The sequence below is a fragment of the Hyperolius riggenbachi genome, chromosome 9 (assembly GCF_040937935.1).
Source record: "Hyperolius riggenbachi isolate aHypRig1 chromosome 9, aHypRig1.pri, whole genome shotgun sequence".
Lineage (NCBI taxonomy): Eukaryota > Metazoa > Chordata > Amphibia > Anura > Hyperoliidae > Hyperolius > Hyperolius riggenbachi.
In genome coordinates, this window is record NC_090654.1 from 42,463,184 (window position 1) to 42,480,909 (window position 17,726).

Below are 17,726 nucleotides of genomic sequence, written 5' to 3' on the forward strand. Positions count from 1 at the left end.
ATGCAGACCCCAAAAAAGCGGAGCAGCTGGTGGAGTTGGTGGAGAGATATAACATAGTGGAAGATCTACTCTCTCCAAAGGGCCAGGCGGGCCCCAACTTACCCCGTGTTGCAAGGCTCCCGGACTCCGGAAAGGGTGCTTCATGGAACCCCGCAACCAGCATCACCAGAAATAGGGAAGTATTCCCAAAAGCCGCTCAGGGGTTGCCACCTGCCATGGCTACACCTCGGAAGGGAGGGGCGATCCAGTGTTGGAGATGTTCTGCCTGGGGCCATACCAGAGTTCAGTGTCCACTGCAGGAGGAACCCATGCAGTGTGATAGTACTACGGAGAGTGTCCTTTTTTTGCCCAGGAGGTATGCCTGGCAGAGTGCCAGGAGAGTTTTGTGTGTCCCGTCAGTGTGAACCAGGTACCTGCCAAAGCCTTGCTGGACTCAGGCAGTATGGTAACCATGGTGCACGCTGATCTGATTGGAACAATTGACACTGTGCTAAAGCCGCTTAAGGTAGTGTGTATCCATGGAGACACAAAGACTTATCCTGTGGTGCCAGTGTCGATTTCAACGGAATGTGGGACAATTACTCACGACGTCGGGGTGGAAAGAAACCTAATGTGTCAAGTTATATTGGGTCGAGACTTGCCACTGTTTTGGGTACTGTGGGAGAGTGTAAAAGGGAAGTTATTTAAAGACTCTGATAATAACTTAGCCCCTCTTCCCCTACCAAAGAACTTGATGCACCGAGTCGGGATACAAATGTTGCAGAAAATGTATTGCAAAAATGATCATGTATTATTGCAAACTGATGATGTAATGTTGCAAATTGATGAAAATGGAACTGACTATCCTTGTCGGGACCCTGAGCAGGTTACTGAGGGGGGAATGATTCCCCATTACAAGTTATGTTGGGCGAGGATGATGATGAATCTATCCCCCCATCTATGCTCCCTGACCTGGAGGTGTCAAAAGGGTTGTTTATCACTGCGCAGATGCGGGATCCAACGTTATCCCATGCGAGACAACAGGTATCTGTTGTAAATGGAGTTCCCCAGGAACCTGGGGCAGAGGAGAGATTCCCTCATTTTTCAGTTCATGGGGATGTGTTGTATCGGGTTGCAAAAGTCAGAGAAGAGGTTGTTGAGCAGCTGCTAGTGCCTCAGGAGTTTCGGAGGATGGTACTAGACTTGGCTCACAATGAAGCATTGGGAGGTCACCTGGGTGCCGAGAAAACGGAGGCGCGGATAACTGACAGGTTTTACTGGCCTGGGTTAAAGGCCGAAGTAAAGAATTACTGCGCTTCTTGCCCCACCTGTCAGTTAACCGCGCCAGTGTCCCATTTTCGAAGCCCTTTGGTGCCCTTGCCAATAATCGAGGTGCCATTCGAGCGCATTGCCATGGATATAGTGGGGCCACTGGTAAAGTCTGCCAGGGGGCACCAATATATCCTTGTCATCCTCGACTATGCCACTCGCTACCCGGAAGCCTTTCTGTTAAGAAAACCCACGTCCAAAGCTATCGCCCGAGAATTGTTTAATATGTTCACTCGGACGGGTTTTCCTAGGGAAATCCTTACGGATCAAGGAACCCCGTTTATGTCTAAAGTGATGGCTGATGTATGTAAACTGTTCCAGATTAAACAGATGAGAACCTCGGTTTATCACCCTCAGACCGATGGCCTGGTTGAACGGTTTAATAAGACTTTAAAAATGATGTTAAAAAGAGTGGTTTAAAGGGACGGAAAAGATTGGGACTGTTTATTGCCGGCAGTGATGTTTGCTGTTCGGGAGGTACCTCAAGCCTCCACAGGTTTTTCACCATTTGAACTAGTATATGGGCGCAGACCTCGATGGTTGCTTGACTTGGTAAAAGAAACCTGGGAAAGTGAGTCCAGTCCTCACAAAAGTGTGGTGGAACATGTTTCCCAGTTGCAAGAACGCATTGCCAAGGTGATGCCCCTTGTCAAGGAACACTTACTGGCCGCCCAAGAAGCGCAGAGTCGGGTATACAACCGCTCCGTGAAAATCAGGCAGTTCCAGGTGGGGGATAGAGTGGCAGTATTGATCCCAACCGTGGAGAGTAAATTCTTGGCCAGGTGGCACGGTCCCTTTGAGATCGTTGAAAAAGTGGGGGAAGTAAATTATAAGGTACATCAGCCAGGGAGACGGAAACCCTATCAATTGTATCACGTCAATCTGTTAAAACCCTGGAAAGAGAGAGAGACCGCTCCGGTTAGAGTGGGTGTGAGTGTTGTACCCCAAATAAGCATTGAGGATGTGAAAATAGCCCCCACTTTGTCCAAATCCCAGGTCCAACAAGTAAAAGAGTTTCTTCAGAGAAACAAGGGGATATTTTCGGATTTGCCTGGACTCACGGGTATGGTGGAGCACAACATTGTTACTGAGCCCAGGGCTAAAGTGTTTGTCAGGCCCTATCGCATCCCGGAGGCCCGCAGAAAGGCGGTATTAGAAGAAGTGAAGCGCATGTTAGAACTGGACGTCATTGAAGAGTCGCAGAGTGACTGGTCAAGCCCGATCGTGTTGGTACCCAAGCCAAACGGCACTCTGCGATTCTGTAACGATTTCCGGAAATTAAATGAAATTTCCAAATTTGATGGTTATCCCATGCCCCGTGTGGATGAACTGATAGAAAGGTTAGGCCCAGCCCGCTACATAACCACATTAGACCTGACCAAAGGGTATTGGCAAATGCCCTTGGCCAAAGAAGCCAGAGAGAAAACGGCATTTTCCACACCTGAGGGCCATTTTCAGTATAAAAGAATGCCGTTTGGGTTACAGACCGCCCCGGCCACATTTCAGAGAGTCATGGACAGAATGTTGCGTCCACACCAAAGATACGCGTCGGTCTACTTAGACGACATTGTAATTTTCAGTTCAGACTGGGAGTCTCACCTACCCAAGGTTCAAGCAGTCCTGGATGCGTTAAGGAAGGGGGGTTTTACAGTGAACCCCGAAAAATGTGCCCTAGGTATGGAGGAAGCAAAGTACTTGGGGTACATTGTCGGAAGGGGGTTGGTAAAACCCCAAATTAACAAAATTGAGGCAATCCAGGACTGGCCCCGCCCCATCAGTAAGAAACAGGTTCGAGCTTTCTTGGGGATAGTGGGCTACTTCAGACGGTTCATTCCCAATTTTTCTACCCTCGCAGCTCCCCTAACTGACTTGACCAAGGGCCAGAAGTCAGTGATGATACAGTGGACGGCAGAGACAGAAAAAGCGTTTTTGGAGCTGAAATCGGCATTATGTAGTCACCCTGTCCTGGTAGCCCCCGATTTCACTCGAGAATTCGTAGTGCAGACAGATGCCTCAGATGTTGGGTTGGGGGCGGTTCTGTCACAGGTAATTGATGGAGAAGAACATCCCATAGTTTTTCTCAGTCGGAAACTGACGGCCGCTGAGAGAAACTATGCGGTAGTGGAGAGGGAATGCTTGGCCATTAAATGGGCCCTAGACTCCCTGCGCTATTATTTATTGGGTAGGAAATTTAGGTTGATCTCTGACCATGCCCCGCTAGCGTGGATGAAAAGAAACAGAGGAACGAATGCAAGAGTGTCCCGGTGGTTTCTCTCTCTCCAGGAATTCAACTATGTGGTGGAACATAGGCCAGGTAAAGTGCACCAGAACGCTGATGCCCTTTCCCGAGTCCACTGTTTAGTGGGTCTATGTGCCTCCACCGCCTCGGGGTTGAGGCAGAGGGGGGGGATATGTAGGGGCCATCGGGGCTGGGTAATAGATGGGAGGTATATTTCCCCGGTATTTGGACTGTGGTCACTTTAAAACCCTGTGTGGTCCTAGGAAGGGAGTCCGGATTTTAGCAGCAAGCAGTTGCTGCTTGTTTTTTTCTTTTCAGGGCCGGACTCCTGGGATAGGAGGGAAGGAAGGGCGGGCCTTCCCATCCCACCTAGGTACACACCTGGTTGTCAGTGGGGCTGAGTCTCACTAATTATGGTATTGATGAGATGCAAATTTATGCTTAAGAAGCAGCCTCACAAGCAGTGTGAGGAGAGGTGTTGAAGGAGTAGCATGTATGCTATGGAAATCTCCTGACAAGGAATGTTGGAGTATTTGATGGAAGCCAAACCATACCCTGCTCTGTTGTTTGTATGGTGTTGGCCTGATGAAAAACTGAACTTTGTTTGAACCTGCTGGACTTTATCTTACCAAGCTGAAGTAAGCTGAACTGTTATTTTCCACTTATTACTGCTGAACTGTAGCTGTTTATTTCTACTGCACAATAAACAGACTTTGTTTTATACATCTGTGTACTGCGTGCTGGCTGCGACCCCCTCTAAACTTCACAACATACAAATCATAAAATCATAATTTTTTTTTCGCTTCAGTGTCTCTTTAAGGCTGGTGATTAGTGGTGTAGGTGAGTTATGCCCATAGGGGCCTTTCATGGGTATATAATGGGTATATAAGCTCTATAGATAATTTTTACTTTGGCTGACTCTTCAAATTCTCAGCTATAATGCCCAGCAGATTAGACCATTTTTGCAAATGAGTTTCCTGTCCAGTGCGCTCCCTAGGTAAAGAAGTAAAGTCATGATAAAGATTGTTTCCCCTTAGGATTTATCAAAAAGGTCATCAAACTGCAGGTAAAAGGATAGAGCTCCATCCGCACCCAGTATGCCAGAGACATGACTCCTTAATTGACTATAATAAGAGAAATGTCTCTCTGGAAGATTTTTCCTAGTAAATTGCTTCTTGAAAAGACACGAGCTTGCCATGGTCATCCAGCAAGTTGCCCAAAGTTAAATGCCTAAATTAGACCAGATAACATATGCCTTGTGCAATAGCCCAGGTTTAAAATCAGGGTGATTCAGGACAGGCATCCTTGCAGACAAAATACCAGGTAACTCACACTTTTCCCTAGTTTCTCTCCAATTGATGATGACATCTCCAAGTATAAATTTATGACAAATGAAAATAGGCAGGGATTGAAGTCTAGTAGGCAAAATTACTGCAAATTAATAGGGCCCGATCAACTCTCTTTCTAGAACTGTGGGCATATAAATAGTGGGTTTCCCCCTCAACTCTCTTTCTAGAACTGTTGCCATATAAATAGTGGATTTCCACCACCAATCCTGGATGTGGCGAAAAATAGCCACCATTTGTAGTTGTGAATATTAGGCAGATTTACACCTATCTGGGCAATCTTCACCACCCAACTTACCATATACATGGCTGCAGCAACAGGCATATAATAGGTAATGAAGCCAGTCTTGTATTTTACAATGATGTTATGCCTACAATAAAGATAGGAAGAACATAAAATCACAGTCCTGGTCACAGTATCCCCATAAAAATGATACTAAGCAATGGTCGGCTACCTCTGGAGGACACTGATCAGTTCTGACCTCTGTAGAACATCTTCTGATGAATGTCTCTTACCTGGTCTCTGTAAATCCATTCAAATCCACCTTCCCTAACTTAGCTGTGATGATGTCCAGACACTGACCCAACTCCACCTGGTACGTGGACTGCAGATGCCAAACAGAAAACAAGGATGGATTAATTGGATTTCAGCAAGCCTTTTAGTCATAAAAATGTCACAATTTGCCCTTTGCCCTGGGAAATATTTTGCCTTTAAGATTCCCCAAAGTGTCTCATCAGTTGTTGGAGTACCTCTTCTGTACAAAAAAAGGTCTTCTGAAATGCCATGGGCTGGACTTTCCCTCTCCTTGTGGCAGTGTGAACCAGAACACGTTTCTTTGGGGCAGAATGTACTCATTCCATTGGCTGTGGAATTCCCAGCCATGCTTTAACCCACTCATCCCATTGCCTCTGGAGCCAGAAAATCAAGTCTGAAGACATCTGGCAACTACCTCAAGAGTAGTGTTAAACGAGTAATGTTAATTTTGTGAATTTTCACAATTGCAATTCTGCTCTGACTCTTTTTCATGGTTGCATATTTTAACTAGTTACTGCACAACAATGAAATGCCTGTGGTCATTTTAAAAAACTAAAGTAACACATACACGCATTACTTTCTTTGTGCAATGTTCAGTACATAGAGTAATAAATGGGGGGACATCTAGTGGCCAACAAGTAAATTACACCCTAACACAATACATACTAATACAGAATTTTCCCAAATAAAATTAACTCCTTACCTCCCCCAATTACCAAAATAAAATATTTGCATATATTAAAAAAAAGACAGTTACCTTAGGGACTGTACTTTTTTAATGCATATGTCGTGAGGGTATATTACTGTTATTTTTGCAAACATGGGCTTATAATTAGTGATGAAGGCAAAATGGAAAAATACACCTTTATTTCCAAATAAAATATTGTCACCATACATTGTGCAAGGGAAATATTTTAAATGTTGTAATAACCAGTACAAATGGCAAATAAAATGTGTCGGTTTTATCCACAGTAAAAAGTTTTATTTTAAACTATAGTGGTCAAAAACTAAGAAAATTATTTTTTCCCATTTTTTTCTTATTCCCATTAAAATGCATTTAGAATAAAATAATTCTTAGCAAAATAAGAAAGCCAAATTGGTGGCAAAAAAATATATAGACCATTTAATTGTGGTAAGTAGTGATTAAGTTATTGGCGAATGAAAGGGAGGAGCACTGAAAGGTGAAAATTGCTCAGATCCTTAAAAAGGAATACAGAAAGAGACACAGAGAGCCCAATATAGTGTAGTATGTACTGGCAATATGGGTGTGACAAAGTAAGTATATGATATTGATACTCACAAACCAGGGTTACCTTTCAGGCAACCACTGTAAAGGCAGGTGGGGAAATTAGACCTGTCCCCACTCAGGATTAAGAAGTCACTCTCTGTAGATCGGAAAAAAGAGGGGCAACACCCCTCCACCAAGGGTGGACTTAGAACACGTACAGGCAAACAGAGGCACCAAAAGGATAAAAGTCAATAAAAAGTTTAAAAGTCGGGGGAGGCAGAGGGGGATTTCCCTCCTCCAAGTAGACACAACAAACTATTGATAGAGTTTAACCAAATATTTATTCACATACTCCAGAAAGTGCAACGCGTTTCGCAGGCATATCCCTCAGGCTATGAACGGAGCATAAAACTCATGTAGGTCTAGTAAAAAGCAAAGCGCCTCTGTCTATCAGATCCTTAAAGAGATTGTGAAGCCTCCTAAAATGCCGCTTTTTTTAGACAGACTTTTAAAGCATTAATGGCTTAGCTGAAACGCCGCTATCCCGTGGCAAAACAAGGCTTTAATCACCCCGAAATCCCCGGGGCAAATTGCGGGGCTTCTTCCTGTTGGAGGCAGAGCTTTGAGCAGTAGCTCTGCCTCCATTTGCATCAATCTCCCATGGATTTCCACCTTCTCCCACCCCTCTCAGTCTTCTTTCACTGAGGAGGCAAAGATCTGTGGGAGATTGATGCGAATCGAGGCAGAGCTACTGCTCAAAGCTTTGCTTTTTCTGGGCAGCAAAATCCACGACTTTGAAAGTCGTGGATTTTTGCCTTGGTATTTGGGAGTGATTAAAAACCACTTAAGGACCAGGGGTGGTTTGCCTGATCTGTGCTGCGTGGACTCTCCAGCCCGCAGCACAGATCAGGATAGAGCCAGGGCGATCAGACTTACCCCCTTTTTTCCTCACTAGGGGGATGTCCTCCTGGGGGGGTCTGATTGCCGCCGGCTTGCTGCGCTTTGCGGGGGGGGGGCTTTTCAAAGCCCCCCTCCGCAGCGTTTTCGGCGCTCCCTCCCTCTCCCTCCCTCTCCCTTCCCCTGTGAGCGGCGCAGGACGGATATCTGTCCTTCGCATTGTAGGATAGGCTTCAGCCTATCATATGCCGGCAATCCCCGGCCAATCAGAGGCCGGGGATCTCCGATCTGCCTTACGGCGCTGCTGCGCAGCAGCGCCGTATGATGCAAACAGCGGGGATTTCTTCCCCGCGTGTTTACATTTTGCCGGCGAGCCGCGATCGGCGGCTCTCCGGCTGTTCACGGAGACACCCTCCGTGAACTGACATGGAAAGGCCGCTCGATCGAGCGGCCGTTTCCATGGTAACCCACTTAAGACCTGCTGACGCCTATGGGCGTTAGCTGGTCTTAAGTGGTAGCCTCGTTTTGCAGCAGGATAGCGGCATTTCAGCTAAGCCATTAATGCTTAAGAAGACTGCCTAAAAAAAAAAGTAAGTTAGGAGGCTTCAGTGTCTCTTTAAAGCGGAATATAACCCTGCATTTCAACTTTGCTCTAAAACATTATTTACAGCATATTATATGCAACCAGCATTTTTTTTTTACTAGACCAGCATTGGAAGGGTTACACACGGAGCTTTAAAGTTCAGTGGAGAGAAATGCAGACGCATCCGAAGTTTAGATAGATCCATTTAAGTAATGGAATGTGACACACACTCTGACTGTGCAGGAGCTCCCGGACACAGAGAGAGAGTGAGTCACATTCCTCACTAGTTACATTGTGTTTACTTAAATGTATCTATCTAAACTTCGGATGTGTCTGCATTTCTCTCCACTGAACTTTAAAGCTCCGTGTGTAACCCTTCCAATGCTGGTCTAGTAAAAAAAAAATGCTGGTTGCATATAATATGCTGTAAATAATGTTTTAGAGCAAAGTTTAAATGCAGGGTTATATTCCGCTTTAAGGGAAAAAAACCCTTAGCTGGCAACCAGTTAAATTAACCATAAATACTTACCTTTGGTTACTCTCATGAGAGTATCCTCAGAAATGTCCCACAGTGTTCTCTCGATCAGAGATGCTCGAATGTACCCAAATTCGATTCGAGTACATTCGAATTCGGGTCCGGGTCAAATTCGGATTCGGCCGTGATCACGACCATAGAATTCGATTCGAATTCGAGTCATGATCAGTAATTGAATTCGGGTAATAGTCGTGATCACGAATTCAGATGGCCTTAAAGCAATTTTTTTTTAAAGGGAAATCACAATTAAATAGGTTTAATAAAAAAAATGGTGGAAAACCTTTTTCTGCATTTGCTTGCTTATTCTTCTTCACCGTCTTCACTTTCTTGTTTTTCCTCTCTCCATCTTTTTCTTCACCATCTTCTTTTTCTGTTTTACCATCTTCTTTCTCATCACCATCATCTTCATCATCATCTTCTTCTTCACTGGCATCTGGTTCTTCTTCTTCTGGTTCATCTTCAATTGGTTTTTCATCTTCTTCTTCACCTGGTTCTTCTTCCTCTTCTTCATCATCATCTGGTTCTTCTTCATCATCTGGTTCTTCTTCTTCTTCATCATCTGGTTTTTCTTCTTCTTCTTCTTCATCTGGTTCTTCTTCTTCTTCTCCTGGTTCTTCTTCTTCTCCTGGTTCTTCTTCTTCTTCCCCTGGTTCTTCTTCTTCTTCACCTGGTTCTTCTTCTTCAACTTCTTCTTCTTCTTCACCTGGTTCTTCTTCTTCTTCTTCTTCACCTGGTTCTTCTTCTTCTTTTTCTTCACCTGGTTCTTCTTCTTCTTCACCTGGTTCTTCTTCTTCTTTTTCTTCACCTGGTTCTTCTTCTTCTTTTTCTTCACCTGGTTCTTCTTCTTCTTAATTACCTGGTTATTCTTCTTCTTCTTAACCTGGTTCTTCTACTTCTTCACCACCTTTTTTTTTTTCCTTTTTCATATTCTTCCTCTTGTACCCAACTTAATGTTTTTTTTCCTTACAGAATTCAACTGTTGTAAAAAAAAATTCTTCAACAGCATAGCTAAATTTGTGGCATAATAGCTAGTGGAGCATGGCAGCAGCGCAAAATTCTGTGGACACTGGCGGTGGGAACACAGACAGCAGGAGGTTAAATACAGCAGCAGGAGGAGGAGGAGGAGGAGTGACGTGTGGGAGCAGGCAATGTAACGGGCCATGGCACCTAGCATTGGTATCATGTCTGTAAATAAACACCAATAGCAGGAGGTTCCAGACAGCAGTGATGAAGCCCACATCGTGTCCAATACACAACTGGGACAGCACAGTTTTCAACCCAGACACTTCAAAATATTTTTTTGACCAAAACATGTAGCTATTGTAGTGGTGTAATAGCTAGTGGAGCATGGCAGCAGCACATAATTCTGTGGACCCTGGCGGTGGGAACACAGACAGCAGGAGGTTAAATACAGCAGCAGCAGGAGGAGGAGGAGTGACGTTTGGCAGCAGGCAATGTAACGGGCCATGGTACCTAGCGTTGGTACCACGGCTGTAATAAACACTATACAGCAGGAGGTTCCAGACAGCAGTCGTGAAGCCCACATTGTGTCCAATACACAACTGGGACAGCACAGTTTTCAATCTAGAAACCTCAGAATAATTTTTTTTACCAAAAAATGTAGCTATTGTAGTGGCGTAATAGCTAGTGGCACATGGCAGCAGCGCATAATTCTGTGGACCTTGGTGGTGGGAACACAGACAGCAGGAGGTTAAATACAGCAGCAAGAGGAGGAGGAGTGACGTGTGGCAGCAGGCTATGTAACGGGCCATGGTACCTAGCATTGGTACCACGGCTGTAATAAACACCATACAGCAGGAGGTTCCAGACAGCAGTCGTGAAGCCCACATTGGGCTTGATTTACTAAGAGGAGCTAACCTACTTAGCACGTCTAAAGTCTTAAGGCGCGCTAACCAGGGTGCTAAGTAGGTTAGCACCAGTTTTCTCAATCAGATCGTGCGCTAAGTACCGCGCGCAAAGTTTTGCACGCGCAAAGTCCTATGCGCGCGCTAAGTCCCATAGGCTTTAGTGGGCACTTCGCGCGGAGCACCCTGCGCTCTGTGCAGTGTGCGCGCAAAACATTGCACGCGGTACTTTGCGCACGATCACTAGTTCTCACATTTCAACTGAGTTTAGACGTGCTAAGGGCCAGTGCTAAAGTTAGCACCGTTTTGTAAATCAAGCCCATTGTGTCCAATAAACAACTGGGACAGCACAGTTTTCAACCCAGACACCTCAGAATATTTTTTTTAACAAAAAATGTAGCTATTGTAATAGCTAGGGGCGCATGGCAGCATAATTCTGTGGACCCTGGCGGTGGGAACACAGACAGCAGGATGTTAAATACAGCAGCAGCAGCAAGAGGAGGAGAAAGAGTAATGTGTGGCAGGCAGCATACCAGGTAAAGGGCCATGGCACCTAGCGTTGGTACCACAGCACCTACAGAAAAAAAACAGGCCAAATTAGCAGGGGACTGAAGGTTGATGTTTTGAAAAAATAATTCCCAGGCACCTCATGTCCTCCACTCGACGACAACAGGTGCCTGGAACGTGCCTTCAATTCAGGCCTGGTTGATCTTAAGGAATGTGAGTCTGTCCATGAACTCTGGGGACAGACGAGAGCACTTCTCGGTGACCACGCCACCGGCCGCACTACAGCACCTCTCAGAAAGCACCCTGGAAGGGGGCAAGACAGGACTTCCAGGGCGTAGTGTGCCAGCTCACTCCAGATCTGCAAGCGCTCGACCCAGTATTCCAAGGGGTCCACATGCTCCTTGCTGCTGTCAAGCCCACTGAAGGACCCCATGTAGTTGTCCACCATCCGGGTCAGGCGCTGGCTGTGACTTTGAGAGGAGGATGCTGCTGCACGCACCTCCTCTCTCGGCTGCTCTACCGTCATGTATATTGCCTTTGTCAAGGACAGCAGGTCTTCTGGGCGCCTGATGCTGCTGCTGCTGGCTGCAGGCACTGGCTGCTGTGCTGGCTGGACAGGGACAGAGGGGGTGGAAGGCTTGGGGAAGACTTCCTCCAATCGCCGAACAAGGATCTGCTGCAACTCCCTTGTTTGCTGCTCACGGTCTCCAGCAGGCAGGAACTGACCCACCTTCCCCATCAGCCGTGGGTCCAGGATCATGCTGATTCAGGCATCCTCCCGAGCCCGCATCTGCTTAACCCCGGGGTCTGTGCACAGGCACCGCAGCATGTGTGCTGCCATGGGGAACAGGGTGGACCGTCCAGCAGAGACATCAGGGTCAGTGGCCACAAGTTTGCTGTCCTCCTCCTCTTGCCTCTGATCCTCTTCCTCCTCTCTCCACCCTCGCACCACTGCAGCAGCGCTCCACTGTTCTCTCTCAACAGCAATGTCCAGCTCCTCCAACTCCTCCTCCTCCAACAACTCAAACTCCTGTGCAGAAGTGGACTGCGCAGGTGGCTGCTGTTCCAGCTGGATCAGGGCCTCCTCTCCCACATCCATCAGATCACCCAGGGCCCTGTCCAGCAGACAAACAATGGGCACCCACTGGCAGAGGGATGCCCGTTCCTCGCTGACCAGGTTGGTTCCCTGCAGGAAGCGAGCCAACACCAAGCAGACCTGCTGCATCTGCCCCCACTGTGCATTGGAGAGGAGCTGGAGTTTGGTGGTGCCGGCGAGAGTGCCCTCAACAACGTGGAGGTTGACAGCCCTCCTCTGCTCAACTAGCCGCTCCAACATCGCCAGGGTGGAGTTCCAGCGAGTTGGCACATCGATGACTAGCCGGTGTCATGGCAGGCCCTCGTGCTGGTGCATGTCGGCCAGGTTTGCTGTGGCAGCGGCTGAGCGGCGGAAACTGCACACAATTTTTGAGCCGCTTCCAAAAGATTGTCCATTCCCTGGTAGGTGCGCATGAACTTCTGAACCACCAGGTTCAGGACGTGAGCCAAGCAGGGGACTTGGGTCAAGTGTCCCCTGGCAATGGCAGCCAGCAGGTTGGCCGCATTGTCGGACACCACCAATCCAACTCTGAGGCCTCTGGAGGTCAGCCACATCTTCTCCTGCTCCCTCAGGTAGCGGAGCATGTTGGCTGCCGTCAAACTGTACTTCCCCAGGCTTCTCATCTCCAGCAGCGCTTGGCAATGGCAGGCCTTCATGCTGCTGTTTAGGCGGGGTCGCTTGGCGGCGGGAGCTGCTGATTCCCCCCTGACCCCACGTGGTGGCACCACATAGTGGAAAACTGGTGCTGCTGCTACTGATGCGTCCGAGGATGGACCTGCTGCTTCCTCGCTGGCGCATTCCACCAGGCTGACCCAGTGAGCCGTGAAGGACAGGTAGTGGTCTGTCCCGAAATGGCTGCTCCAGGAGTCCATGGTGATATGGATCCACTCACTCACGGCGTGATCGAGCGAGCGGCCCATGTTTGCCATAGCGAACCAGTGCAGTGCTGGGATTGCCATTCAGGAGAAATAGTGGCGGCTGGGAATTTGCCACTCTGGAATCCCATACTGAAGGAGCACACAAAGGAGTATGGCAGGAGCTGGGAGCACATGGCCTGGGCAAGAAACCCGTTAAGCACCCGGATGCGCCTGTTGGTGGGAGGCAGAGCCTTGGTCACACTGGAAAATTGCTCACTGAGAAGGGTCTGGTGGCGTTTGCCTGCACGGGAGGAAGAGGAGGCGACTGTGGAGGGAGCAGATGAGGCCACTGAGGACTGGCTGCCCGGGGGGGAGCAGTAAGTTTCTGTGCTCCTGCTGCTGATGCTGGATCAGCAGGAGGGTGGGATGCTGCTGCTGCTGAAGGCTGTGCAGGGGCTGTCTGGCTCTGACCACTGCCTGCGCCACTGTCCCTTTGCCTCAGAAAGTCACTGTAGTCCTCAAAATATTTGGTCTGCAAGTGGGTCTGCAGGCACGAGGTACCCAACTTGTTCAGATCCCGACCTCTGCTCAGGCTGTCACCGCAAATGTGGCAAACGGCACGGGTCTTATCGTCAGTGCACACAGTGAAGTAATTCCAGACTGGGGATTTGAACTTGCCCTTCAAGCTTGAGGGATGAGGAGCTTTTTTGCCTTTGGAGGGCTGTTTTTTTCCCTTTGCTTGGAGGAGCTTTGGTGCGGGTGGTGGTGGTAGCAGCTGAAGCAGCAGGCTGTGGCTCCTGCCTTCCATGCCCTGTGCTGGCCGCCATGCCTCTGTGCCAGAGACGGCTCCTCCTCTGATGACGAGCTGCCTTCACCCAACTGTGCTGGTGGTGGCACATAGGGACGATCCAGCACCTCATCATCATCCCCAAACATCTCCTCTGAGCCCCCAACCAACTTTTCTGCCCCAACATCCCCTGCATCAGGCCCCTCCTCCTCCTCATGAAAATCAGGTTTTTGTGCGCCGACAACAAACTCCTCCACCTCAAACTCCTCCTTCTTGCATGCCCCCGTCATCTCCTCCTCAAACTTGGCAACCACATCCCTCAAATCGCTTGCGGTCCCTGGGGTGAAGAGCAAGCTCAGTGAGGGCAGGCTGGTCGCTGGGGTCAATGTGACCTCAAGCGTTGCTGGAGGCCTGCTGCGGACCGGAGTGCTGGTGGTGGCACTGGTCTCGCTGGCGCTGGAGGTCTGGCTGGAAACGGTGGCTTGCTGTCAGATTGGCAATTGTCTGATTTAAGGCATGGTATATGCATTGGTTGTGGTGAGGTGATGTCATTCAGACTCCTGTAGTCCACACCAGTGCTGCTCGGATACCCCTTTTCAAAATCCAGATTGACCCGGATCCGAATACCCAGATATCCGATTCCGAACCAGGACGGATATCCGATTTCAAAATTTTCCAAACCGAATCGGATATCCGACCCTAGTATCCGGGATATCCGGGCAAATTCGGATATCCGGATAGAAAAAACGGAAGTGGCCTTTAAATTGCTTTAAAAACTTTTTTTAGGGTATATGAGGCATGTAGCATCATTATTTTGTAAAGGGAAACACTAATTGATGATGTGGGGACTTAAAATCCCCCTCAAAAAAAAAAAAATTGGCTGTCAACATTAGGCCTAGGTTCCAGACAGCGGTCGTGCAGCCCACATTGTGTCCAAAGTCCAACCACACAACTGGGACATGACAGTTTTCAGCAAATACACCTCCAAAAAATTACGCAGCAATTGTGTTTTGGGTTAAATATAGGTGGTATCAGTGGCCTGTGGCACCCTAGCCTGGCGGTGGGAGCTGCACAGGCAGCAGGAACAGGGCAATGCAGCAGCATCAGGTGCAATGTGTGCCAGGAGCATGCCGGATGTGGCACGTTGCCATTGGCACTTAGCACGTGGCACTTGGCATGTGGCACTTAGCACGTGTCGCGTGGCACTTGCCACGTACGACGTGGCAAGTGCCACGTGACACTTGGCAAGTGCCACATGACAGGTGGCAAGTGACACTTGGCACGTGCCGAGTGACAGTCAGACAGCAGAGGAGAAGACACTAGTGTACACTAACTGTCACATTGCCATTGCTCACAGCACAGCAGTTCTGTAAAAAGCTAACACAGTAGTACTACAACTACTAGCACACTGACTGCAGTAATACAGTACTAACTACACAATAACACAGTAATCATATCCCCTAATTCCTAACCTAACCTATAACTAAGGCTAATAGCTGGCCAGCAGGCAGCAGCTGGCCTGGTCTGTGCACAGCACACACACAGACACATAGCAGCTGCCTGCAGCACACACTCTGATTGCACACAAATGACATCAAGCTAATTAACGATTTAACAATAGTGCAGTGATAATGAAGGGGTTAATCACTGAACAGCTTATCACTGTGTACAGCCCTTGGCCCAGCAGCACTGGAGCACACACTCTGACAGTCATACAATGAAATCAATCAAGCTAATTAACGATTTAACAATAGTGTAGTGATAGTAGTGAAGGGGTTAATCACTGAACAGCTTTAGGTTTATAACTGTGTACAGCCCTTGCTAGGCCACCAGCACTGGAGCATGTCTCTCAGTGAACATTCAGCAAGCTAAGACGATATGTCTCATCATGGCAGCCCTCCTTATTATACAGGGGGGCTGGCCAGTGTTCCTTTCTGTAATTGGGTACCAGGGTTTAGGCTGGGAGCCCTCTGATTGGCTCAATGAGGTCAGGTGGGGCTGGCCAGGGTTCCCCTCTGTGATTGGTTGCTAGAGCTTCTGCTGGGAGCCTTCTGATTGCCTCCTGGACGTCTTGTCCTTAGTTACAGTATTTTGGATCCGGATATCCGCGGATATCCGGGTTATGTGGCCAAATATCCGCAGATAGCTGCCGAATCGGATAGCGTAAAAAAGTTTGGATATCCAGGTTCCCCGGATATCCGGAATCCTGATGAGCCCACACAGGACCTTGTCATCTTGTCCTTTTTGGGCACTAGGACAACCTGAACAGTACAGGCTAGAGGATTTCTGAATATCTCCTAATTCTAGAATCTCCTTAATATTTTTCTCCATCTTTGCCTGCACCTCAGTAGAAGTGCAAGAGGCAAGTTGTCATATGGGCTTGTGAGACTCCATATCCACTCTGCACTGTTACAGTAGTCATCCCAGTCTTTCCTGAGAAGTTTTTGCTGTGGGTGCTCAGCACTAGGGATGGTCAAAAATTCGATTTCTGAAAATGCTGATTACCAATTCCACCACAGAAAGTTGATTTTTTTTTTTTTTTTTTTTTAGTCAAAGTTTTGTAATTTTAATAGAAAGTTGTTTTTCAGAATCTGTTTTATTTTGTGGACATCCTCTATTATGCAAACATCCTTGATACACTACCAGATTCTCTGATTGGCCAAATACTTCAGTCAAAAAAACTCAACCAATCAGACGCTGCAGAATTTTTCCTGTGGAAATTTGAATACCATGGGAGAAGGATCCGCAAACCAGACTTGGTTGAGTGAAAAAATTGTCTGTTCTTAATAAAATAGTATCACATGACAAAAATGGTAGTGCAATAAAATCACAGGATCGACTAACGCGTGTCGGGCTTACAATCTGCCCTTAGTCATAGTCTTTTGTCTGGAATGACTGACCGGCCGCAGCCCGGGTGACTAAAGCGTGCATGCTCCGTACTGCCACGCCGGCCGCCGTGATGACGCGAGGCGGCCGGCGTGTGACGTCAGCCGCGTCATACGCGGAAGGAGAAGCCCGACACTCGGCCGAGTGTCGCCCGGGCTGCGGCCGGTCAGCCATTCCGGAGCAGGGACTAGGAGAGGAGCCAGGACGCCGTCGTGGGACCTCCCAACCAGCACTGGGCTGGAGAAAGCCCCGGGTGAGTACAATTTTCATTTTTTAGATGAGCTCGGAGTCCCTTTAAGGTTAATCACAGGACTCGGAAATACTCCAGTAGTATTGGACCAATCAGAAAATGCGGAGGCTTAACTTGGAAATCAGAATACCACCAAAATTTTAGACCAATCACAAGACTCAGTAAAACTCTGTAGTATCCGAGACTTGTGGTTGATCTAAAATATCTGTGGTATTCAATTTTCGAGAGAACAAGTTCATGTACGCTTTACCCCCATGGTAACACATACCAGTCGGTGCAGGATCTAGAGAGCCAGTCCTTTAAGCACAAACCATGGGAGAAGGATCCGCAAACCAGACTTGGTTGAGTGAAAAAATTGTCTGTTCTTTATTAAATAGTATCACATGACAAAAATGGTAGTGCAATAAAATCACAGGATCGACTAACGCGTGTCGGGCTCACAATCTGCCCTTAGTCATAGTCAAAAGAACAGACAATTTTTTCACTCAACCAAGTCTGGTTTGCGGATCCTTCTCCCATGATTTGTGCTTAAAGGACTGGCTCTCTAGATCCTGCACCGACTGGTATGTGTTACCATGGGGGTAGAGCGTATATGAACTTGTTCTCTCGAAATTTGAATACCACAGATATTTTAGATCAACCACAAGTCTCGGATACTACAGAGTTTTACTGAGTCTTGTGATTGGTCTAAAATTTTGGTGGTATTCTGATTTCCAAGTTAAGCCTCCGCATTTTCTGATTGGTCCAATACTACTGGAGTATTTCCGAGTCCTGTGATTAACCTTAAAGGGACTCCGAGCTCATCTA

At 47.6% G+C, this 17,726-nt stretch overlaps 1 protein-coding gene across 5 annotated transcripts in view; it reads right to left on the reverse strand.

The window, feature by feature from the left end:
- LOC137532271 (farnesyl pyrophosphate synthase-like) overlaps window positions 1-17,726 on the reverse strand; it is a 209,548-nt gene that overhangs the window by 89,406 nt on the left and 102,416 nt on the right. For all 5 annotated transcript variants that reach the window (XM_068252601.1, XM_068252600.1, XM_068252604.1 and 2 more), the window contains 2 exons: window positions 5,410-5,498; window positions 5,192-5,264 (listed from right to left, as the gene is read on the reverse strand). In XM_068252601.1, the coding sequence (XP_068108702.1) occupies window positions 5,192-5,264; window positions 5,410-5,498 (162 nt within the window). The remainder of the gene's footprint in view (window positions 1-5,191; window positions 5,265-5,409; window positions 5,499-17,726) is intronic.